The 26,351-nt window shown below is 33.9% G+C and overlaps 1 protein-coding gene and 1 long non-coding RNA gene across 3 annotated transcripts in view; one reads left to right on the top strand and one right to left on the bottom strand.

Moving 5' to 3' along the window:
* LOC123559972 (uncharacterized) overlaps positions 1-26,351 on the top strand; it is a 143,179-nt gene that overhangs the window by 21,132 nt on the left and 95,696 nt on the right. The window contains exons 1-4 of one of the 2 annotated variants that reach the window (XM_053530257.1): positions 14,526-15,018; positions 17,041-17,129; positions 17,491-17,585; positions 18,288-18,373. In XM_053530257.1, the coding sequence (XP_053386232.1) occupies positions 14,940-15,018; positions 17,041-17,129; positions 17,491-17,585; positions 18,288-18,373 (349 nt within the window). In that variant the 5' untranslated portion in view covers positions 14,526-14,939. Of the gene's footprint in view, positions 1-14,525; positions 15,019-17,040; positions 17,130-17,490; positions 17,586-18,287; positions 18,374-26,351 lie in introns of those variants that run through there. The other variant, XM_053530258.1, reaches the window with a different exon arrangement.
* On the bottom strand, positions 18,959-24,588 carry LOC123527844 (uncharacterized). The gene is made up of 3 exons (XR_008368380.1): positions 24,404-24,588; positions 22,705-22,797; positions 18,959-19,525 (listed from the first exon to the last, which is right to left on the bottom strand). It is a non-coding gene; the product is annotated as an uncharacterized LOC123527844 (long non-coding RNA).

The following is a 26,351-nucleotide window of genomic DNA, read 5'->3' as shown; positions in this document are numbered from 1 at the left end:
TATAGAACAATTTATTAGCAACACAATGATATATAAATTATAAAAATTGGTAGATTCATAGTAAAATTTTTATCATTTGAGTGAGGTGTACTCGGATATACTGGACAAATTTTTGTCCAAAATAAAGAGATTGTAATGTGCAATTCCTTGATTCTTCTATTCAACAACTAGAACTATAGTTCAATTTTCAGTTTAAACAGATAAAACAAATCATGATCTTCACAAAAACACACGAAAACTAAAAAAAAACAAGTTTATAACAGTTTTAAATTGAGTGTGCATATTTTTACTCGAAAAATGAGAAGGTGAGTACAATAAGCCTCTGCAATTTTGTCAGGTGCGATAATCATTGTTTAAAAATTCTTGTATTTTAAGTTATTACTAGTATCTTAATTGACCTTACGCCAGATAGCCTGTAGCCACGCCTACCAGTTTTCAGGGGGAACAACTCATGCTAGGCCCGACAAACAAAGGAATCAAATGGCGACAGCAGAAATATTTTGCCGGACATTCTAGTTGATTTCGGCGTACGCTACCTCAAATTCACACGTATTTCTAAAGTGAAAAGACAAAACACAATCGTTAATAAGTGGATGTTCTGTAGCGAAACATAAATTCTACAAAAACAACGAAACGTTGTTGCTAAAAGCCGGGAACTGCACCCGAGTATGAGGAAAACTAAACAAGGCAGGGGGCCGAGCGGAAAACACGTAAAAAAGACGGAAATCTCTGAAACCATTATAGCCGATTTTGTGGTTTTTTTTTAATTGTCCGTTTCTTTTTCATTATAGAAACGTCAAATTTCGATCTCCCGGAAATCATGTAGGGTATGACTATATTAAGCAGACTAGAACATTGATTTTTATTAATTAAGGTTGAAATCAGACTGTGGATTCTGAATCCTATTTCAAAATAATTAGATAAATTAAATAAGGTAATTCACATGTAAAAATTGTCACTTGTGTCATTTAAGAAACGTCGGATTTCGAAATACCGGAACTCATTTAAGATGCTCATATCATTGTTCAACATTATTCAGATACATAGCATTTAATGTCTAATACTTAGACATTCATCAGATGTGTTTTAAGTATAAGTAAAGAAAGTTCTCTTATTAGAATTAAAACGTGTAAATGATAAATAAATAAGATATAGTCCAAGGCGATGATATAGTCCATACTCATATATCAAGACATATACCGGCACATCGCAGCTTAAAACAATGTTTGAGCCTACCAAATTTCTTTATAAAGTATACAGAATGAATGTATAATTTTTTGTTTAAGAATATATCTTCTTTATACGAAATATGCTATTTTTTCTGGAATTTTAGACGAAGTTTACGCTGTCTATTAAAATGAAATTTAGAACGAAAGCACACACTGAGTGCTAAGTCAAAACTTTGAGCGCCTAGAAAATTGTTGATAAGACTCATTAAAAATAATCTTATATTAATCATAGTTTTTTTTATCATGTTTATTATTTGTTGTATTATCACTCAGGTATGACTTAACATACACCAGTGGGAAATTGATGTAAACCTTAAAAAATGCATAAATCATGTTTCCGGTACATTAAGGCATAATATTTACACGTTACCAGTCAAATAATATAGAACATCAAATACTTGTGTTTTATCAGTACATACCAGTTACTCTGGTAACTGATGGAATATTTTTACTATTGAATAAAGAATACTAGGCACTTTTGTTAAATAAGAAAGTTAATTTTCATAGAATTTTACACTGATTTAAATGAAATAATTAAAACGTTATAACACAATGAGTGCTAAGTCGAATTGCTTTGCTTTTAAACACTCTTATAAGATTTTTAAGATCAACTATTCTTGAGGACGTCCACAGAGCCTGATACATCGTTGACAATATTCGAGGTCTGAGAGTGGATTTGGAAAAGGGAAGCGCTCTAGTAGTACACTCTCTTCCCTGTGTCTGATGTAAAGGTGTCGTAACGTCACCTTTTTACCATTTTGGACGATTTTTCGGTGGTATTTATATTCTTTGACTGGCGAGTCCGGCACTAAGTTTGACGGACAAATTGGCGGCTAACAACAAGGCTTATCAGTTCTGTTATCTGATTGGTCAGTTGGAACCTGTCAATCAACACTGGCGTAAGGTCAATTCTCGATAGCAAAACTAGTTCTTACAACTTTGATTAATCGCTCTCAACACCCATTTCAGATGGAATCAACCTCGAGTTTAGATTTTTTAGTTGTGTTGTAAAATTAAAAATGCTATAAATACAGGGTAACTTCCGAAAACCGGACCTTCTGGAAACCGAAAACCTTTGAAAACCGCACGGAACTCAAGGTCCCGTATTTTTCTGTTCTTATTTCTATGTATTATTAACTTCTGAAAACCGGAACTTCCGAATTATGAAAACCGGACGATTTTTGAAGCACCGTTCATATTTTAACACTAAAATTGACTTCCGAAAACCGAACAGAAAAATATTTGCTGGATTAAAAGTGTCACCTGATAATCTAAAAATGCTGTCAACATGTTCTTTTGTTTATCTATTAGCGGCGCACGTTTATTTTGACATGCTATATAATAACAATGATCATTTGATTCAAAAGTAAGGAAGTAATTAGCGATTATTTTCATTTGTATTCAATTTATGAAAATGTGATGAATTAAATATCTTACGTGTTAAAAACTTTCTTTATGTTTTAACGAAAGAAAGATAGGTGTTTTAAATAATTTAGTTACATCGATTAAACTATTGCAAATATTATGCATTATCAACATTAATTAAAATTTAATGTTGACTAACTTGGGACTCCAAAGAATTATATCAACCGCCAGTAGTTCCATCTTTTTTCACTAAAGGCGAAAGATTTTCAGCCGTTCATCATGCCCGAATAAGAAATAACTGCAGTAATCTAAATTCTGATTTGTATAAAAAATATCTTTTTCCGAGCCCGTCCTGTGAATGTGGAGCTGAGAATGAAAATGCTGAGCATTACTTTTTTACTTGCAAACGATATACACTTCAGAGGCGAACATTATTCATTAATACTAGAGCCTTTCATCCTCTTAACGCAAAGAAACTTTTATTTGGCATTGATACATTAACAGAATCCAAGAATGAAATACTGTTCAAAGAAGTACAAACTTATATTAAGGAGAGCAAAAGATTCAAATAACAAAAAAAAAACAAAAAAAAAACGCTAACACGAGTTCACCAAAACATGTAACTGCTGCAAACTTATTTAGCGAAAACTGGGGGCGGTGGTGTCAGTACTAACGGCAACCAAACAATGGTATATCTTCCTATATGTTTATTTCTTTATTATTTTTACACTTTTATAACATTTTGTTTGATATCTAGCAAAATAATTATTAAACTTCTTTTCAATACTTCTTTTCGATGCATATTTTCAAAAATTCTTTGTTTAAATCTTGAAATTGTACAACCAATCACACAATCTTAACACATTACTTTTGAGCTACTTATAAACTGACTGTTCTGGGGAGGGCACTAGATAATGTTGGAATAACTTTTGGCCCAACCCATTTGTATGTATTTGATTTAATGCTGGTATTAAATGTGATCTATACATGTGTGAATATATATATACAATAAAATATGATAAAACTAAATTAAACTAGACTCCAAAGATGGTAAAATGTAAGTGGAAAATGTTTGCATAAATGCTAGTATTAAAATTATGTTGTTTCTTTTTGTATTTGTTATTTATGTATTTATTATCCTTAATGTTTGTAATTAATTAATTAATTAATTAATTAATTTCTTTATATGAAATTGTAAAATTAAAAGGATAATAATCTCCTGTAAGGAAACACAACTCTTGTGCACCTCGTCCACTTTGCCTACAAACTTTCAAACTTCTGAATTCCGGAAACTTCCAAAAACCGAACTTTTAGGCTGGTCCGGAGGTCGTTCGGTTTTCGGAAGTTACACTGTAGTATAAAACAAACGCAAACGCATCACAAGTTGTTATACCTCGTAGAAAAATGATAGAATTTTGTGATTTTACAAGTTATTCATTTTTTTTGAGACTCTGGATGCCCAGGACAAACCTAAATTATAATTATGGCCTAGTATACCTGAGTACACCTCACTAAAATGATAATTTTTTTACTTTGAACCTGCCGATTTTTATAATCTATACAGCATTGTGCTCCCAATAAATTGCTGTATAATGTGTCGAAAATCGCATGTAAAAGTTATCAGCGGTTACGGAACTTCATACGGAGTAACATTACATATTGAACGCCCCTCGTATTTTCCTTTTTTGCTTGTAAGTTTTTACTTTTTTAATACCTATAATTGATTAATTGTACAAAAATGGAACTTTTTTATTTGATAAACGACTTCTTGTTGTCCAAAGTGAATATACCTCTGAAACAGAAGTGGGTGGGTGGGTGGCAGGGGAGAGGAAGGCAGAGATAGACAACTTTAAAAATACTGAGTAACATGCGGTAAAAGTTCTCTTTAGATAACATGTGGAAGAAATGTAGGATATTTTATGCCTGAATGTTATTTCTGAATGTAAAGCCAAATTTTAAAACACACCTACAGACTCGAAAATGTTGGAGTTAGAATTCTGTCTCATTAAGTCCGTTTACTAAGGGCACCCTGAATGATATTGACAGTTTTATTTGGTGTTTTATACTTGTTTACCAATAATTTCATGTTTCTTTTATCAAATTAATGGTATAATGAATTCTATGCAAACGTTTTGGACAGAGGCCATCACTTTGAAATCAAGCAATTATTACTATTAGGGGTCCGATACCTTAAATCTAAAGCTTTATTTTTAGGATCATTTTCTATTTCCTTAGAACAGTTTTTTTATATAATGAATAATGTAGTAATTATTTAAGAAATATATATTCGCTACTTTTCTGATTGAAAACATCGAAATTCTGCTTCATATTAATTTGGACCCCAATTTTGATCTGAACTAATGAAAAAAACTTCAAATGAACTTTATTTCGGTCAACTAAATCAGTCTGTCTAAAGATGTTTGCATCTATCGTCTTGTTCTTTTCGTGCAGCCAAATAGTTATTTTCCTTTCCTTAACTCAAAGTTATTTATTTCTGATCCGGGGAATTTCACGTATCATGTTTCACACTTTTTTTTCAAATAATCTTAAACAATTACCTTTATTTACAACCAAACAATGCTTTGAAATAAATTAAAAAAGAAAACAAAAACTAGGAGAAAATACATAAAATGGTTAAGGAAAGAACTTACTTTTCTCAGTGTTGTTATATTTTCTGGTCTATCGGGATCATTGATTTCAACTCATTTAGATTTGAACAATGAATACTGCTTAAACCGGTGCTAGGCGGCGTGGGCAGTGTTGCATTTTCCATTACTGCTCATGAACAGACTCAATCAAACCGAGTCTACAGTTTTCACTGTTTGCCTTGTTCTCGGTGCTTCCGATAGATCTAGGTTTCAGATTTTATTATTTTATTTGCATGAAGAAATCCTGCCATTATAAAGTTATATAAATAACTTTACTCCGAAAATATCTATATGTATTTTAAATGCATATTTTACAAATTAGAAATTCGTTGTCAAAAATGGTCATGTCAGTGACAGTGTTTCGGTGAATTTCTGGAACCAAACTGAATATACTATTGGAACAATGTCATTAATGACAGGTTTTTTCCCCAAAAGATATACACGGCACAACAAAAACACACCTCCGGCCACGTGAGAAAATGTGATTCAAATTTAATTAGATACATGTATTAAATTTCAAATGAGCTGTATCATCACAGTCGTATCCTTGTGAATTGAAATTATCACATCATGTGAAAACACAGGACATTGCTGAAATATCTTGAGTGATAACGTACGCGAAGAGTAAGGCCGAAAGAGTGAAGTAATGTGTCTTTTGATGTGTGAGCGTCGTAACCGCCTTGAAGTCCTTATTAACCTTGAAACCTCTCCTCGGGTGATTTGTTTGTAGTATTTATGCCACATAAACCTTGGTTTCTCATAAATAATATACCAAACTGTTCACAACAAGTAGAAGACACTTTCAAGACAGGTCATTCTCTCTTTAACAACACATGTCCTATATAACATGTACTTTGACTGGTGACGTTCTATTTTATAGAAGATATAAAGTTTCTTACCACTTCTTCTTAACAATTCTATATTGATATGTTATGTACATTGTATATGATGGGTTTGTCGGATATAAGTTCCAAAAGGAAAATTTACCTCAAACACTTTACACGAGCTTTAAAGTTATAGAACATGTAAAAATATACTAAAATGTCTTTAAACCTATGAGGTAAAATGTTTATTGTGTGCAAAGTAGTTAGAACACGTGTGCATATATCTTGCAAATGAGGAAAATAATATATCGAAAATCCGCTCTGGTTTAGTCGTATATCTACTCAACTCTTTAACTTTATGGATAGTTTTACGTATTCAAATGACAAAGTTATTTAAAAACATCTCTCCATAATTTAACTATTTAGAAAACATAAATATCAATCGACTTCATTATGCTAACGTGAAAGAACATGACTTTACGAATGTACATTCAATGTTATCCATCAGCTTAAATTTTACGAATAAATGACTATTGTTCTTGTTGTTCGACTCTGTTTAACAGCATTTATCTGGCCTTTTTACTGTAACACAGATTTTGTCTTTAAGAGCACATTTCTAAAATTTTGACAAACAACTTAGATAACGATCAACATCATTTGACTAACCTTTTTACACTGTGTTCAAGATCATGTCTGAAATTCACAACGCAAAATATAGAATATTGACACGGATAAAGTATTGATATAAATGTTGAGCATTGTTTTTCCGATAAATCTTGTAGAGTGATCACCCTCTATCAAAACTTATGGCGAATTTGTTCTAAGACCTATTTGGCCCAAGACCACAGTTATTTTTACTATAAGTTCTATAGTTGGGTTAACTGGCTCTTTTTCAACCATTTTGAACCAGGTCACATGCGTATGAAAGGTACTCTACACATGGCCTCAAACAGGCAAAACTGGCCCCATCCAAAAGTCATGTTAAGCATATTTTGACATTCTCATTCTGTCAAATTGTACATGTACTATTTCATATCTCCTCTATTCAATTATGCCATTAATTGCTGTCACAAGTCAGGATTGGCCAGAGTGGGCAGCTCTACTACTACAATAACCACCTAACAAATTAAGTCAACTTTTGATCAATCTTTTAATAATCAAATTAAATATGAAGTATATCATGCATATAAAACTAAGATATTCTGTTAAATAATGAAAAGTTCTGTAATCCTGGAGTCAAATCGGGACCAACCAACAACACTTCTACCTAAAACTTCCGTCTTAAGAACTGAATGTCTCTAGAATCACCGACCAATGCATGGTCCTCAATGTTATCAACACTAAAGTTAGTTCAACTCCGACCAACAGATTTGGTCAATGTTTCTTGTAGTAGAAAACTGTTCAGTATTATTGAAATACTCCGACCATATAAATATCTAAATATAGTCCAAACACCGACATTAATACTTATGACGGAAACATCCAACCAATATACAAAGTTTCGGTTGCTGTACGCATGCCTAAACCAGCTCTCCACATCAGTCAAAGATCTCAACTGTTCTACAAATTCGTGTTGAAGGCACCTACTACCAATCCCAAGAGCTACGAGTATCTCTCCTCCAACCAACCTAATAACAGAAACCTTACATTCATTTATCCAACAAAATACTATTTTACATCATTGTTGAAATACATTACATAATACTTGTATGTTATATGCAAAAAAGGGATTTTACATTATTACCTCTGGTTACCCATGAAATTATACACAAAGAAATATTCATAAAATCTTCCATGTACAAAGTAAAAAAAAAAACAAACAAATTTTACAGTTCAAAATGTGAATAAAAGCACACTTACCCTGATATCTGGTTTGCAGTGACAAGCTCAATAAACAGGAAAATACTTCTGACCATAAAGCATCACCTTGCTAATTAGCTAAGAAAATTCAAGTTTCTTTTAAATAAACTTCTGCCAAATATTCTATCGAGTCCTTTTATGCATTTATAAAATGCCATGTGCTCTAGTCAAAAGCCAGTTCAGGTGTAAGCTTATTCAAAAAGACACAATATACATTTCTACAATCACACACTGATTGGTCAATTATTTACAGGTAAAACTCACTTAGGTGTGACATTATATGGTCAACTAATCCAGTTAATCTACCTATGCATTAAGATATCACACGAGTTTAAAAGTACATCAGTGCTTAATCTGTTACTTGTAGCATTGCCTTTAAAAGAATGATAAATAAAATTAACTTTATTTTGTGACAATTGCACGTCTTTCACTCAAAACTTCATCAATATTCACCATCAAATAGAGGAACTTTTTTCCGCGTAACCACTTCCTTATTGTAACTAATGTCCTTAAGACTTCAAAGTTGACATCTTACGTATTCTTACAGATAAGGGAGATTCCACGTACTTTGCAATGGGTAAGATTAACATCTTCGACAGGCTTTTGCACTTGATAACCATAGTTCCTTGACCGCCAGTAATTAATATCTGTATAGAGTTGCCAGGGATCTCATCAGTGAGATCACGTAGAAAATCATTAAGTTCAGGTTTTGTTTGACCTTTATTTTGTTGAAAAAAAAACAAAACGATTTAGTCTGTGTCGGCATGTAGAACTCTTTGTCCCGGGTTTTATAGACAAGGGTCTTACCTTGGCGGTCGTGTATGCGGCTATCACCACATTTGTTATGGGGTTTCTGTCTACAAAATCATCTTTGTATCGCCATCAGATCTATACGAAATTATCAGAAACATAGTTAACACATGTCACATCTTCCTTATCTGAAGAAAGTTTGCCGAAGTAAACTAACGGGTGATCTATTAAGTCAATTTGGAAATGTTTGACTTTTGACCAAATGTTCCCAAAAAGGAGTTTAGCATAAGTTTAGCTAACGCCCTCAGTCCTGGATTATTTTTTATTTTCTCATTTCAAGGAAACTACTCTCTTCCTGGTCATACAGGTCGATGTAATGTTGTCTGTCAGTTTCTGTAACACATCCACTGGCTTGTTTTAATTTAAGAAATGCATTAACACAGTCTGTAAAGAGAAATTTGTTCAAAGTGCCATACTTCATATTTTTTTTGATTTTGTATCTACAAAGGAGCGGTCTTTATCTGTATGATAACATTGGACTTGTTCCTGAGTGACATATCATGCAAAGATGAAACAACAATTTCCCGTTGCATTTACATGGTAATACACGGCGAAAAAGACCTGTAGGTGGAATGACCTTACACCTTTTGACGCTCTCTTAATATGCTAGTTGACCAATATTTTCAATGATTATTAAAGGATGACCTATTGGTATCGTCAATATCCAGTTCTTCAATAAAGGATCTCATTGCGTTATCATTTGTGACTAGTCCTTCAAAATCCGATTCCCAAATACACCGGTATTCATAACCTTGACTTTCCAAATAGTGTTGCTTTTCTAATGTTTTATCAAGCAACTCACACATTGTTATTTGATTTACTGGATTAATTGTTGACCTTGAATATCTAGCCTGATACCATGCCAAAAATCCCCATTAAATTCAACATACCCCTTTTGCCGTCTTCCCCTGCGTAATCATCAACCCTGTATGGGTTTATCATCTTTTCACCACCGTCTTTGGTATTTCATTTTCATTCGGATTATGAAATATATTTTAACCACTGCAAAGCTTTTATAGCGTGTATTTGTTCAGGGCTATAACCTTTATGAGGAATCAGACCAATAGTTTCAGGTTACAGAAAATTAGTTTTAAAAACCAGATTATAAGCTGATGCTATTGTTATATCTTTCAAAAGGATCTTTCGCTGCAATACATTTGTAGCTATCGCGAAACTTCATACAATATCGCCACAATAAATCAAATGTCATTTTTTTTTGTCTGTTGTACCACGTCAAGAAATCAGTTTTGTCTTTAAGTTTCATTGAGTCTCGATTGTAATATAACAGGTCGGGAAGTCTGTCAAGCATATCATTTTGGTTTTCTTTCCTGTTATACAAATATGGGAAGTAACCTTTTCTCAGTTCTTCGAAACCGAACATGGCTGGCAGTTTGGCTGACGTCATGGGGAGAAAGTTTATAGAATCTATCAGTTTGATTTCACAAGATGGGACTGTTAAAGACAATTGTTGGCAGCACAGCATTTCTGTATAAGTACTGAAGTATAGGATATGAATCATACCCTTGAAACTTATGACAGAGCACTGTATAGTTATAGTTATCCCCTGACAGAAGCCAAAGACAAAAATCTTCCAGAGTGCTTTCACCTTCAAAAACATGTTATCGTGGTCCAAAACATGCAGTACATTCCTTTGAGCCACACACAAATTCGGCCTATGTTCATGCACACCAAAATTAGACATAAGACGATTTTGACATTTTCCATACATGTCAGGTGTTTAACCCGCCCATATTTTAACATGTAATCTTGCCTACATTCAAAGCAAAACAGAATAAATGTGTTCGAATGTTCAATTGCATTGATGATTTCTATTGACATTTGCTCTTCCAAATTGTTTTCTTCTGGCATCATATAGCAACGACGGCCCTCTTTGAAATTGTCTTTACATACATTACAATATACATCTTCGCACTGATGCTGCTTTTTACATAGTTTTTTCTTAAGTGATTTACTTCAGTCTTAACAGCGACAACCATGCCGAATTTCCGGAACCTGAAAGCTTTTTGTGCAAAGATAAGCAGTCCGTTCCTTTGAATAAGCAATGACAGTCATCACATTTTATCCATTCCTCCTCTTTGCAATCATCATGCATTATACGACATGTAAATATTGTTGCACTTGTGTTTCTTTTTTAGGTTCTAACCTTTGTGATATTTCGTGTAAAAGAGGTTTTTAAACAGAAAAGCTGGCATACTGGAAATAACGTCATAATGTTTATTATGGTAATATAAATAGAGTTTCTATTCAGCTTCAGCTTCTTTGTAGATTATTGCATTGAAATAGTCTTTAGAAACCACACGAATCTGGTAACCTTGTAGCACTCGTTGGAATTGTCTTATTTCTTCTATACCATAATATATCTTGTTGATGTAGACCCTGGGCTTATTTATCTTGAATCATACGACTTCGAATGTTGTTCCACTGTTTGTGTTTATCTGTTTTGGCTTTCTCTGTGACAAATGATCGGGAACAGCACAGTTAATCGTTCTTTATTTGAATTATGCATCGCTAAGCCAGCAGAAATTGATGTGTTGACATATTTACACATCTTTTTGCTTCCTCGATCAGGCAAATCGACAACAGTAACTTCGAGGATTAACAATTCATCAGTGGCAAAATCTTAGTTTGACTGAAGAAGACGCTCGATTACCGCCATGAAGTGCTCTGTAGTCAATGCGGGAAGTCTGCCAAATGGTATAACAATAGGATAGTCCAAGGAAGGACTCTGTTCTCCCATTGTGATACCCTCATATAGAGCCGAGAACATTCTTTTAAAAGTCACTAGATTCTGTTATCTCAATGTCTTCAAATAAAATCTTGTAAGTTGAAGTTGCTCTGAATGTCGAAATTCTTTGTTTTCAAGTTTTGTCAGCGTATAAAGTCGACGTGGATCATCATCTTTTTAGTCTTTTGATGACATGTGTATCTTCTTCAACTTCTGATGGTCTTTTGTCCTTTTTCTTCTGATCTTGTTGTTAGCGGAAATGACAGTCTAATGCATCCAGTCGTGTAAAAACGCGATGGCACTCTGGACAATGACGAGTGTTTTCATCGCTATGTTTTTTGTTCATGTGACGGTCCAGATTATCCTTTCTGGTAAACGTTTTCTCGCAGCTTGCACATGAAAGCTGGCCTGTGATTTTCAGTCCGTCGATGTTGTAAAGTAAAGCTGACTTAGCTTTTGAAATTTAGCTCCATATGTTTCACAATCGTAAGTCATGTCGAATTATGTACGAAGTAAATAATGAATTATATTTGAAAAAAACAACAGCAGAATTGACAAACAGAATTGATTTTAATGGAAAACGCAATACTAATAGTAATAGATATGTCATTCTGTTTCAAACAGTGTTAGAAGGCAATAACATTAAAAAACCTAAATGCAAATGATTTCTCCTTATGTGTTATTCTTTTCTTTTTATTCCTGTGTATTATAAATTACATTTGACGCGTTGCTAGATTTAATTTTTGCAGCAACACTTTTACAATTTAATTTAAACGAGTTGTTCGAGTTTAAAAGAACCTCACTTCGTTATCATAAACTTTAATAATGTTCGCGCGCTTTATGGAAATTATTTATCACTTACCGTAATTATTTATCATCAACATCAGTCATTAGCATGGTTAGTGTTTATATCATCATCAGCCATAATTATCATTTATCCCATTTTTCATTCTCTAGCATCATCACACATTATTATACATCAATATTCATAACATCATGCTTATCGTCATTCATTAGTCATTATCACCATTTATCTAATCATCATTGCCATAGATCCAATCATCAGTCATTATCTGTCTTATCCATCATGCACATCCTCATCGTTATCATCATTAGCCATCATAACAAGTCATCATCATCATTAGCAGCATCAGCAGCATCAGCAGCTTTTATTCATTTCTATGATAAACAATTTTTAAGCTGTAGCATTTTGTGGTCTGTGGGCCAAGGCCAGAAAAATTACAAGTCGTAACCCAGAAATTAGGCAAAGGTTGAGCTATATCATGATGTTAAACTATCCTTCAGGAAACTTTTAAGGGTGGATGTCGGTCCAAAAAATTTAATGACCATTATAAGTACGTTGGTGTCTTTTGAATGCAGTTCAGCCTGATATTGGAATGACATTGATTTTGATGGTGAAAACAAAATTTATGTGACATTTCTTATTATAAATCTTTTCTTTTAGTGTCTGAAATAAGTAATAATTTACTTTGATTATCACAAAATGCTATTGTATGCATTACATACAGAATAAAATGCAAAACGTTGGTGTTGATGTACCCCATCTACCTAGTTAGCATATATACGTATGCGGAAAATCTTAAGAACTTTCAATCCTTTATAAAGATACATTAACTTCATGTTTGCAATAACGAAAACAAAATGAATGAATAATTAAGTAAGAAATCAGATACCTTTGCAGCCTAATGTCAGTCGCCAAAACCTATGGTTCCATTTCTGGGTGATTTGCATACAGACAGCCCTATTCTTTGCTAGTGGGGAAGAAGTAATGAAAGTATTGAACTCAAACTTTTCAACAAAGTTCCACATGGGAAACATCAAAAAGGGAGCAGATCCACCTGTATAAGTCTTTATTCAACATGACAACATTTGTTTTCAAATTTCCAAACTGAAACCATTCCGAAATTATTAAACAAATGGGCTTTTCAAAATTTAATTAAATCACTCAAATTTGAGTTAGTTAAAGCTGCTTTCCACACTCTTATTAAATTTCGTTATAGAAAAAAATAATTCTACTTGTACGTGGTCTAACAATTCTGGTTTCAATAGTGAAACATTGATAATTGTTAAATTCAGCGTACTTTCAAAGATTTCAATGGTAAGCTACTAAGTGTCGTCGACGACACTCAACAGTTATCAGATAACCACTTTTTGGCCAACAGTAACAGAAATAGCAGTAACACCGTTTGCAAACACTAACGTTTATTGGTTGGTCAACGGAGCTTAAACATGTGCGGCACAGGTTTCTTTTCAGGGAATATATAATACAATGCATCATACATCATTTTACAGATATTTAAAGATATCTACTGTCATTCAAATTTATTGTGGCCCAGGTTTTTATCTCTGGTATAATTTAGGAAGTTCATTCAATCTTCTACCTTATGTCTTCTATGAGAATGCCGTTAGAAGTACTTTCCCAAAGATAGAACATTGCGTGTTCAAGCATTTGAAAGACAATATGAATACCTTTAAAATGGTGTACAGTAAGTGGTGTCATATTCCCTGGCATAGTAATTATTTGCTCTTCATTATGTTCATTAACGGCGTTTCTCCCTTGACAGCTACATACAAAATTGATTAAGGAGGTAGGTTACCTTCGAATTTGATAGTGCGCATGCTCGAACGAGAACGAGGTTTCTTTAACCGAGTAATCTACGGAGAACGAATAAAATAGTGGGTATTTAACCTTAATTTTATAAATTTCTCATCTTATATATGGTTTCCAAACGCAGCATTATTTTGTTTTCTGAAAAACGATTACAATTTGGGAAAGTAAGACAAATTACACAGGAAATAAACGTTTCCCATACAATTACAACCGACGCAGAAATGCAGAATATTCCGATGATCACAGAATGGAATGCCTCTAATCAAGTACACCGGCGTCTCCTGTATAAACAAGTAGCTGTCAAAACTGTGATTCGTGTTCGAAGAGTGCAATATATTTATAGTTCTGTTTACACCATTCTTTTTTATATATCTATTTTTTACTTTTACAAATGCGGCAGGTCCGGTAATATTTAAGATGGCAAAGAGATGGAAAAATGGGCGTTTTAAACATAGTATACGCCAGAACAATCAGAATGCTGAAAGTGAAAGTGAAAATGTATTTTACTAGAATTTAGATCTAGATCAGTCTGTGTTACATGACCATTCTTATGTAGACATTATAGATCATGAGCAATCTGTCTCTGTTGGATATTCATGTGATATACCATGTACTGAAACTGAATTTGATAATAACATTGGTGCATATGTTGAAATAACGTCAGAGCAGAGCTTTTTGGAAGGAAACAGGATAATAGATATTCCGTACTTGATAAAGTCTCTAAACCAGGGTTGTTCGTGCGGAAGCAGACTGTTTATTAATGACTGTGTTGGGGAGACCATCTATGGACTTGGGAGTTACCTTCATATCAAGTGTCAAAACATCATGTGTGAAAAAGTCACAAAAATTACAACCAGTAAAAAACATGGGAAAGTGTTTGATATAAACACTAAATTTGCTTCAGGTACATACGGGGTTTTGTGTGTGTGTGGGTGTGTTCAGGTTTAACCTCTTTTCCAACAATTTTTCAGTCATATAAACGACGGTGTCTACTTGTAGCAGTGAGCATAATGCTCAACTTTATAGTGCCGCCTCACTGGAATATCGCGCGTAGACACGTGGCATGATACCCCCACCAGTCACATTATACCAACACCGGGCTGACTAGTCCAAGCACTATCTCCTTAATGCGGAGCGCCAAACGAGGAAGATGCTAGTAACATTTTTCGTTTTGTGTTTTTAGGACATATCTACCATTTTTTACGTCTTTGGTATGACGTGGCCGTGGCTCGAACCAACGACCTCCCGCACTTAAAGCCGACGCTCTACCTCTACCGAGGCTGCCGTCTCAATGTTTAATACCTATGTATTGACACATCTGTCGTGGTATTGTAAGCATTTTCAGGTAAAAAATCCATATAAACAAATATAAAGTCATACTGTTATTCATTTTTATACTGCTCTACCACTTTACGATATTTTTCTATATGAAACACCATTTCTTTATGGAAAGTGCATAATTTATTATGCGATATGAACTTCCTAGTTATAAACTTCCAGATGTGGAGTCATTGGTGGATCCAGTGGTTGGGGGTCCCCTCCACCCCCTAGAATTTTCAGAGTTAATGCTGAAACTTTTAAAGCTGCACTCTCACAGTTGAACAAACAGTACAAAAATATCATAACGTTCTGCGGCCGCAGGTACCATGAATAAGAACAATACTTACTGTGTAATACTATTGTAAAATCAATTCTTGAAAGAATTCGCTACACTCTCAAAGTTGAGCAATTTCAGTACAAAACTTGCATTATAACCGCTGCGACAGAGAATCTAAACGTAACCAACTTGTGTATCGTAAATTCAATTCAAAGATAAATGAAAAGTGGGGACCTCTTAGTGATTTGAGATCAAACTGCAAACATCCACACCAATAATGGAAATACATGATTTATATTATGATTTTAATAACCCTTTAGAAATCAGCGAGTCATTAGCAGGGGTTTGAACCTATTTAAGGCCAATAATGATTTTTTCAGCTTTGTTCATCCATACTCTCACTATGCTCGTTTTCATATCATGGGGAAATTTGTAAAATAAAATTGGATTTCTAAGTTTCAGAGAGATGACAACATATTTGATGGGATACATATTATATCCTAGGGGGACAATTTGAAGAATCTTTGTAGAGGCCCACTAGATGATGGTACATACTAAATATTAAAGCCCCAGGCCTTATGGTTTTGGACAAGAAGATTTTCAGTTTTTCCCTATACAAGTCTATATAATAAAATCTGGAAAATAGATCCCTCGGAAGCACCGAGAACAAGGCAAACAGTGAAAATTGCAGACTCGGTTTGATTGAGTCTGTTCATGAGCAGTAATGGAAAATGCAACACTGCCCACGCACCATAAACCATAAAACCATATATAAACCATGTGACTCCTGAGGTGGGGCCATATTTGACCCTAGGGAGATAATTTGAACAATCTTGGTAGACACCTACTAGATGATGCTACATACCAAATATCAAAGCCCTAGGCGTTGTGGTTTTGGACAAGAAGATTTTTAAAGTTTTTCAGTTTGGTTGCCATGGCAACCAGAGTTCTGTACAGAATTCAATTCTTTGAACAATTTGTAAAGAAGGCTATCCAAGAATCATCCCTGTGAAGTTTCATCAAAATTTTCTTGGTGGTTTAGAAGGAGATGTTGTTTAAAAAAAAGTGTGGCCGTACGCTGGACGGTGAGTGATCACAATAGCTCACTCTGAGCATTTGGCTCAGGTGAGCTTAAAAACATCCCGTTACACTGCAACAAAAATTCTGAAAGAACCTAAGACATGTGTGAAGTTGAATTAAATTATGTCAAGGGGATGATGAGAAATGGTGCGTCCCCCCCCCCCCCCCCCCCCCCCCCCCCCCGCAACTCCTTACAACTCTGTACAATAAATGACACAGTTTTTATTGCAGATTTTTCCTTTACTTTAGGAATGCTTGATGCTGGAATAGGGGAGACGAAAGCAAATAATCTTATTTCCAGTTTAAACATACCAGTTCCATGTAAAAAAACATTGAAGGTAGTATAAAATGTTTACAAGTTAAATTACTGAACTTAAACGTATGTGTTATTTGATTGTTCATTCAGTTTTAGAGAAGCAAAAAAAGAAAGAAATTATCATAGATGTTGTATTGTTGAAGCAGTATACAATATATATCATAATTTTAACAAATTGTGATTTTACATTTGTACAGGTACATATCACTCTTACAGTTCATTGAAGTATGTGATGACATTTTGCTTCTTTTTAAAAATTGCTACATGCAGTACAAATTTAATATGATCCAAACAGATATCATGTTTTGAGCTTAATTTTTAATCTGAACTGTAATGTTTATGTAAACAATTTGTTTTTCAATGTTTTAATTTCCTCAAAACAGAAACGAGAAAGAGAGGTTGGCCAAGCTATCGAAGAATCAGCAGATGAAAGTGTTAGAAAGGCTAGAATGATAGAGAAGGAGGAAACATTGAAACGGTATTCAGTGTTTTTAACTTTACAAACATTAATATTGTACATGTATCCTTTTTCAATAACCGAAAAGTGTTAACCAACACACAGTAACCACTGTATTGTGGATTGAACAACTGGTAAAGGTTTGTTTTACCATTCGAAATGAAAAATATCAGGCACAAAATTTGATAATAAATAGCAGCCTTTTAACAATGGTTTGAAGGAAAAAAAACAGTTTCTTATCTTTGAAATTCTTTTATCGCTATGTCACAGAGGAAATCAGTTTTTTTTTTAAATTTTACTTTAGTCTGATTCATTGAAGGCGTATCAATACAAACACCCTCCAGGCAAATAATGACTTGAACTCGATAAGGGATGTGGGTTGCTAAGTAATCGGTAACTTCGGTTTTTTGATTCACCCAGAAATATGTCCCTGTATTCTTGGCAAGGATGGTTGTGTTTGCTCTAAGAGATGAGGGTGCCAAATATGCTTAGAATCAGTAATTTTATTCTATTTTTTATTCCCTTTCTTTAACTGTTTAAGTTTCTACCAGATTTGTTATAGTAATGTTGACAATAATCAGAGTAATCATTGTAGTGTAACATTGTACTATTAGAACTGTCTAGTTCCCGTCTTGTTAGACACTTGATATTTTAAAAAACAACATATACTAGTACATTCCATATTTGATTTTACAATGCTTTGCTTTTACATTCTGTAAAAAGTTATGGACTTGAAGGTGAGCTGAAGTGTGCAGTAGATGCTGGTTGGCAAAACAGAGGGAGTGGTCGCAGTTACAACAGTTTATCAGGTACATACCGTTGTTAATATTAAATTTTATTCTGTATGAAATGAATCAGAACTTCAGTCAACATTGTTAAATCTCACATGTGTGACCTTGACCTTTGACCTAAGGACCTGGTTCTTGTACTGCCTCGTGATAGTGAACAATTGTTAATGATACTGTCAAAATTGAAAGATTGATAAGTTCATTATAGAAATTTAGCAGGATAAGGGTTAAATTATTACTTTGTTAATGTATGCATTTACTATTACATTTACTGTACTTTGTAAATAGATCGAAATATGTTATGTTACAAAAACAGAATTTTTCTCATCTCATTGAAAGTTTGCATTTAAGGGTGTAACGATATATCAAATTTCACTGTATCAATACTCATTAGTCTGGCAATAAGCGTAATGTGTCATAGGCCTGTTTCAATATAAGTAAAAATGCATTGAAAAGTACTGAATGAAATATTCCATACAAATAATAAGAAAGCAACTAAATAAAAGTATCATTTAATACAGCTTTTTTACTTTAACAATGTTTAAAGCAAAATTTCAAATATTTTCCAGAAGAAGGACCATTGATTTGTTTTTTCATTTTGTCACATAAATGCTTATGTATGATACTCAAATTGTATCGCAATATGTACCATATTGTTGTATCTGTATCCCGATATGTATTGTACTGTGAAACTAACGTATGGTATGGTTACACCCTTAGTTTGCATTCTTCTAATTGCACATAATTTCTACACCTTGAAGGTATGTTGAATTAGTTTTCGACAATACATCCATTATTTCAAGCCAATTTGGAACACTTTGTTTACATTTACTGTTACTTTGTGAATAGCTTGAAATATGTTTTGTCAAATAAATAGACTTTTTCCCATCTAACTGAAAGTCTGTATTCTTCTAATTGCACATTTCACCTACACTTTGTACGTTTGAAGGGATGTTGAATCACTTTTCGCCAATACGTCCAATATTTCAAGCCATGGAATACCTTTTCTAAATGCACTATTGTAACCTTTCACAGCATCAAAATCTGTACTTTGGTGTAAACCATGGCTCAACGCAGCACAAACATTTTTCCTCATTCAATGCAACCCTGGCTCATGTCCGAACCTTTATGTTATCAAGTGAAGATAATCTGACACTGATTCTTCAATTCTGCCTGAAATAAAAGTTTTATGGTTAGAATTATTATCAGCAAGATTTTAGCCATATGCTTTTCAGAAAATACTGGATTATATCATTAGAGAAAAGAGATAATTTCGTACATTTCATTGGTACAGAACTATACTCAACGGCAAAAGAAAGTGTGCACTCGGGTTTTTGTTAAATGAAGTAGATTATGTTGTTCAAAGTAGATTTTTGTCTAAAAGTATGTCACGTTTATAGTACCAAAGTAAGGTGCAGTTTATGGCAAATTTTATGTGTTTCGATTATTTTCAAAATTTTGACATTTATGGGATTATAGGCTATTCAAAGCCAACAGGGGTCAAAAAAGGTAGTTATAAAACTCTTTCTTGTCAGATGATAAAAAAGCTGCCTGTTCCTCAAACAATATTTCATTTAAGAAATAATTTATAGCAAAATTGTGCTTTAACGCTATTTATGCAACTTTAGCAGGACAACAGTCTGGTCAGGATCCATGATGTTCGCTAACAATTTCTCTAATTGCAACAGACTTTGAAAGCGAACAGCATGGATCCTGACCAGACTGCGCGGATGCGTGGTTATACGTTGGGTGCAATAATTTCACCAGGGCGCAGCCCGAGTGAAATTATTTGAACGACGTTTTGAATGACGTATTACCACCCAATAGTATAGTGTTTAAGCACGCTTGTACTATAAATTATTTCGATTCTAATATGCCCTTAAACTCAAACACAAGATAAAATATAGATTTTGAAGCTTTCTTTCTTTGTCGCAACCAAATATTTGACGTCACCGTACGTAAATATGACGTCATTTCAGCGTAAGAGTGTTTTAACAGAGACAAGCTTATTAGAATTAAATACTGTGTGTGACCACCTTAGCTATTTATTCAAGCACTGATATGGCAGCGCATAGGCATAGCGTAACAGTAGAAGGACGTCACTAACAATTTGATTCCATTTTTGTGTAGCGGTTATCACTCGAGGTCTGGTGGATATATGACGTACAGCAACTTGACCAGTTTGCTAAAATTGCACGTGCAAAAGAATTATGACTTTACTCTGGCACCCAAACGTTCTGCTGACGTAAATAACGTTATCATCCTGTTGAAGTATTGTTAATGCTTCAATTCACTGAGTTTCACTAAGTCGTGGCATTTTATTACAGCACGGATTTGAAATCTAATGTTTAAGAAAACTGACAAAACACATTTTGTAGACGTGTACATTTCCTATGGGCAGCACATGCAAATCGTGCAAATCGTGCAAAAGTCCACTATCGCTATTTCTCTTGACTCCACCCATTTTTTATCGTAACATTGAAGGAAGATCTGTAGTACAATGCTTTGAGGTAAATGAAGTCCAGAATAGTATTTATTAAAATTTGTCAATGAGCATGTCAGACTGAGAATTAAAACAATCAAGGCCTTCTTGTAATTTATCGTGTAATTTACCACGGTTCATTGTTCAGATGCTTCAGTCCTACGCATCCGAACTCTGAACCGTGGTAAACTAGGCAATAAACCACTCGAAGGCCTTGATTATTTGTTAAACATATAGCATACTAAGCATACATTAACGTTTGTACATCATTTCAACAATAATATGTAAAAGGAGCTGGCCTGCAAAATTATCATGAGTACTTTGCCTTTAATATAGTACTATTAAAATTGACAGCCAAATGCGAGAAGATGGCATTTTGGCATTCACCACATTCTGTATTTACCTTGTATGTCTTGCAGTGTAACTGTGACAAAGATAGTTAAAAAGCTTTTTAATACACAAGGTTCTTTTCCATCGATAAATTGATTTTCAAACTTTTGTAAATAAAGATTCATTTTAACATTGAGTCATTTGCCAGTCAGCTCCTTGAGATTACTTTTACTAGGGTTAGTGTTAATATTAAAACATGCAGTCTCACAGATAAGATATGCATTATGTCTGACATATTGTAATATTCAATGACAGGATGGAACATGCAACTACATTAATATGTGCACCATATTCTAGTCTTGTTGTATTTTGAGCTCACCTGTCAGAGTGACACGGTGAGTATTTGCGATCATACGGTGTCTGTGTGTCCGTAAACTTTTGCTTGTGACCACTCTAGTTTTTAAGTGTTTGTCCTAGCATGATAGTCCGCTGCAAATGTGGTATTGGTTTTTAAGTTGTTCTTTTCTACACTAGCTGGAACCCCCAGGTTGCACGATGCTTGCATTGCCTGGCTAATGGTTAATATGGTATTAGTGCATCACACCACTCACCGTACTTGTGTGTTACAAAGCCAACTAGCACCAAGCAGAAGGTGACTAATAACCAAAGGGTGCATATATAGAAAAAGTACAAGCAAAAGTGAAGATACATGCACATACATAACTAATGACTAATGAAGAAGACAGCCACACAACAACATTTAAAGCAAATATACATTGTAAACCTTAGGTTTTAAGTTGAAACTGAGTGAAAACTACAAGATATAATGGTTTTCAAAAATGAATCACTTTACCTATAAACAAGAGCTGTCCATAAGACAGCGCGCTCGACTTTTCTCAGTGTTTGACTCTGAATTAGAGCTTTGCCAGTAAAAAGTTAAAAAGGGACATAACTCTGTCAAAATTCAAATCAGAGTGTCAAAATTCAAATCAGAGTTATGGGAATTGTGTATCCTGGTGTAGACTTTGATAGTAAATAACTATTTTGAGTTTCAAGTCAAAAGCTTTAATAGTAACAGAGATATTTGACTTGATCAAAAATTTTAACAAAAAATTCTAAGTTAAAAAGGGGCATAATCCGGTCAAAATTCAAATCGGAGTTATGGGGATTGTTTCTCCTAGTGTAGACTTTGATGGTAAATAAGTATTTTAAGTGTTTCACATCAAAAGCTTGCATATTAACAGAGATATTTGACTTTATCAAAAACTTTAACCAAAAATTCTAAGTTAAAAAGGGGCATAATTCTGTCAAAATTCAAATCAGAGTTATGGGGATTGTTTGTCCTGGTGTAGACTTTGATAGTAAATAATTATTTTAAGTTTCAAGTCAATAGTTTTGATAGTTACAGACTGTAACAGAGATATTTGACTTTATCAAAAACTTTAACCAACGGCAACGGCGACGCCGGGGCGAGTACAATAGCTCTACTTTTTCTTCGAAGTCAAGCTAAAAAATTTTTTAAAAAATCGACCTACCCTACCTAGCAATTTTGGCAATCATGTTACCAGTACCACAACATTTTTCTTTTTTAGGCCTAAATGTTATTTCATCAGGTTTCAATCATTCACACAATCTGTAAATTTATAGATAAAAAATGTAAATTAATAGGTTATCTGTAATTTTCCTGATAAGAAAATCCTGCATGCACTTTTAATTTTGATACATCTGTACAACAGGTTTAGAGGTCCAGTTACTGGAAACATTATTTAATAGCAACTTCAAATATCTGATAATTAGTCAGTCAGGGGTGTAACCGTTTCAAGTTATCGAATTTATAACCCATCTGAGTTACTGCTTATACTTTCATAATTTGTTTATCATAAAATGTTACAAAGTCCCCCTGAGCCAATTCCTCATTTTGAATGAGACTAGTGCAATTACTTCATTGAATCCTTGAACTTTTATCTCTCCAGCTATGCAGTAAAATTGTTTACACAAGGCTGATCATCAGTGATGAAGAACCCTTAACATCCCTTTTTGCATAATTAAAAATATCAGGTCATGATCAGACTAAAATAAATTGTATTAACCACAGTTTGCTACTTGTTTCAATTTAAAGGTCACTTTGTGAAAACAGCAAAAAAAGTTGCAAGAGTTAACTATATTTTATAGCTAATGCAGATTGTAAAATGCTTGAATTATGTTGAAAAAGTAATTGAAATAGGTTACATAACTTAAAACAGTTACACCCCTGACTGTCAGTAGTATCATTACTATATAGTACTACTGACATAAGCCACTACACATGTACATACATTCATAAACTGGGTAAAAAGGTGAAGATTCTTGCTTAACACAGGTAGTAGACAAAAGTCCCCATCTGGAATGAATGGAACAACTAATTTCCAGTCAAGTCCATGGCAAGTGTCGTATTTGCCTCCCCAGCTGCCAGCTTAGGCCGACACTGCCAGGAACAGCACCAGTTTAAGTAAATCACCCAGCACTGAACACTAGTTGGGATAACATTTTTAACAGCCACGACCAGGAATGAAACCCGGACCACTGGCGTTGTAGTCCAGACTGCTAACCACTGTGCTACTGACTCCCTATAAATTTAAAATTTAGTCAAGTCAAATTTACTGTACTGCCCTTAACCCACAGCAATAATTCAGAAGTTTATGACCATTCATACGTTACAAACTAAATTGGCTTGATCCTAGGAAATGATGAGTTAATCAGTTATTTTTCTTAAGTGCAATAATCTCCACTTAGTCTTGCACTGACCAAAATAGTGGAGGAAATTTTTGCTGAAATTCTCACTGACTGAGCACTACAAGCTTTGATTTAAATGCTGCTTTTTGCTGCCAATATACATTCACTAGATAAACTCAAATAAAACTTGCATCCATACATGACACTGGGGTAGTCCAACAAATTTTACACAATCCTAAGAAATACTGCGATAATTTTTCATATAGGCAATTTCTCCACTCAAGTCGAAAGATCAAAATAGAATAGGCAATTCCCAATGAAATTGTCATCGCTGCCAGCGTTTTATCTGTTAATAGGTTTAAATGCCGATTATGTCACAACCTGGCCATATCTGAAACTTACATGACATTGTACTGAAAGAGTGCAAGCCAAAAAAAAAAAACAAAAAAAAAAAAAAAACAGTAACTTTACTTTATTTTGGTCCTACAGAGTTTTGACGTTTATATTTATTTTTATTTACACCATACCTGAAACGGTTCCCCCATCGCACATTATCCTTCAGTGCTTTATTGATACATCCTGGATTTGAATATCGACCACTTCTCGCACAAAACTTATCAGTCTCCCAGACCCAGTTCAGTTTCATTACCATACGATTGTTATTCATTTCTTCACAAACGATCGCCAATGACCAGCCATTATGATTATGCGTGACGATGTTACTGTACCGTGTACGATACATAGTTCCGTATAATTTCTGCGCTTCACATTTCCCGATTAGACCACATTTCGCTTGCATATTTCACGTAATCAGCAAATTAATATCGAAAATTGATATTTTAACACTTGGTCAATGTCATTTACAAGCTGTCTCTATCCTCCTTATTCACGAATATTTCAATGATTAACGCACAATTCCTCCTTCCACTAGAAAAGCACATTTATGCCGTAATGCTGCTCATTACCGGAAATAGATATTTTAACACTTGGTCAATGTCATTTACAAGCTGTCTATCCTCCTTATTCACGAATATTTCAATGATTAACGCACAATTCCTCCTTCCACTAGAAAAGCACATTTATGCCGTAATGCTGCTCATTACCGGAAATAGAAGAGATGCACTCGATTTATGACGTGAATAACAGAAAAGATTAAACCGACGGACAATTAATTGGATATTACCGATACATCCGTAGAATTTCCTTGCAAAGTTATATTCTCAAACATTGAATACAAAATATACACGAAAATTAGATTTTAAAACTTCCTTGTAACAATCCAATACTTTGCTAGATAGGTGCGTTCACACACTTTATAGCCAATTAACGACTCCGCTCCAACAAAAGTACGTTCTCACGGAAAAACAAGGCCCGTAACATATATCTTTTTTATGAATTTGTGTAGTAAACATGCTCATCTGTCCCATTTTAACATAAAATTAAGTGATTTTTTTTAAATCAAAGCAGAGATATACGCTTTTAAACGTGATATAACAACTTTTTATAGATCTGTCAACATAGAAGTAGCTGCCAAGTACTTATTTAAAACGATCTTTACCATGAAATTACGACTGAGAGAATGGAAAATAAGTAAGTTACATGTTAAAATGGTTGAAGTTGTTTACAAGTAAAAAAAGAAGAACTATGTATAAATTTACAAGTATTAATTAAAAAAAAATATTTGCATTATACGACCCCTGTTGCCATGGTAACAGATGAATTGTAAATTTTACAGAACATAAAATGTAAGTGTGACCAATAGTGTGCATACATATTACTTACTTAACAGACCATATGCTTCTGACAATGAACATGGGGCTCCAATAACATTTCATTCCAATAAGATTTTGCTAAAAATGGAATAAATTGTGTTACCATGGAAACACAAGCCCCGCTACATACATTTTTTTTTCATTCACAATACAAAGGTTGCAGTTAATGCCATACACTTAGCCATTAATTACTATTCTATTTAATTGACAAAAGAGTGAAAAATAGAAACTCTCATTTTTTCCTTCTATAATTCATATAAAAAGTCGGTTGCGGGTCATGTGATTAAAACATGAATATTTTCCTATATAGGAACAATAAGGTACTAAAACACCGACTAGCAGCTATATACATATAGCTCTACAAGAAACAGTTAGAATTCACTATGTACTACAGATTTCAATTTCCCCTGCAATAAAGGTAACCTACCTCCTTAATACACCCTATTCATTCTCAAAGTATGTGCGTTGCCCTACATGCATTTAAAAAAATTAACATCACGTTTAAATTCATGTATAATAAATTGTGTCACATTCCCTGACAGTTTGTCTTTAAGCTGTTGCATATACCCCCAACGAAAATTTACATTGCATATAAGGCTGTATATTAGAATATTCGCCGTAAAGTACCTAATTTCTTTACCCAGAAGCCTTACTGTGCGCTAGGGCAGCCATTTTGTTACTGTTTGCCAGCTAAGTGTGCGCT

Source organism: Mercenaria mercenaria, chromosome 18 (assembly GCF_021730395.1).
Source record: "Mercenaria mercenaria strain notata chromosome 18, MADL_Memer_1, whole genome shotgun sequence".
In the NCBI taxonomy this organism is placed as follows: Eukaryota; Metazoa; Mollusca; class Bivalvia; order Venerida; family Veneridae; genus Mercenaria; species Mercenaria mercenaria.
This window is presented reverse-complemented; position numbering and strand designations above follow the sequence as displayed.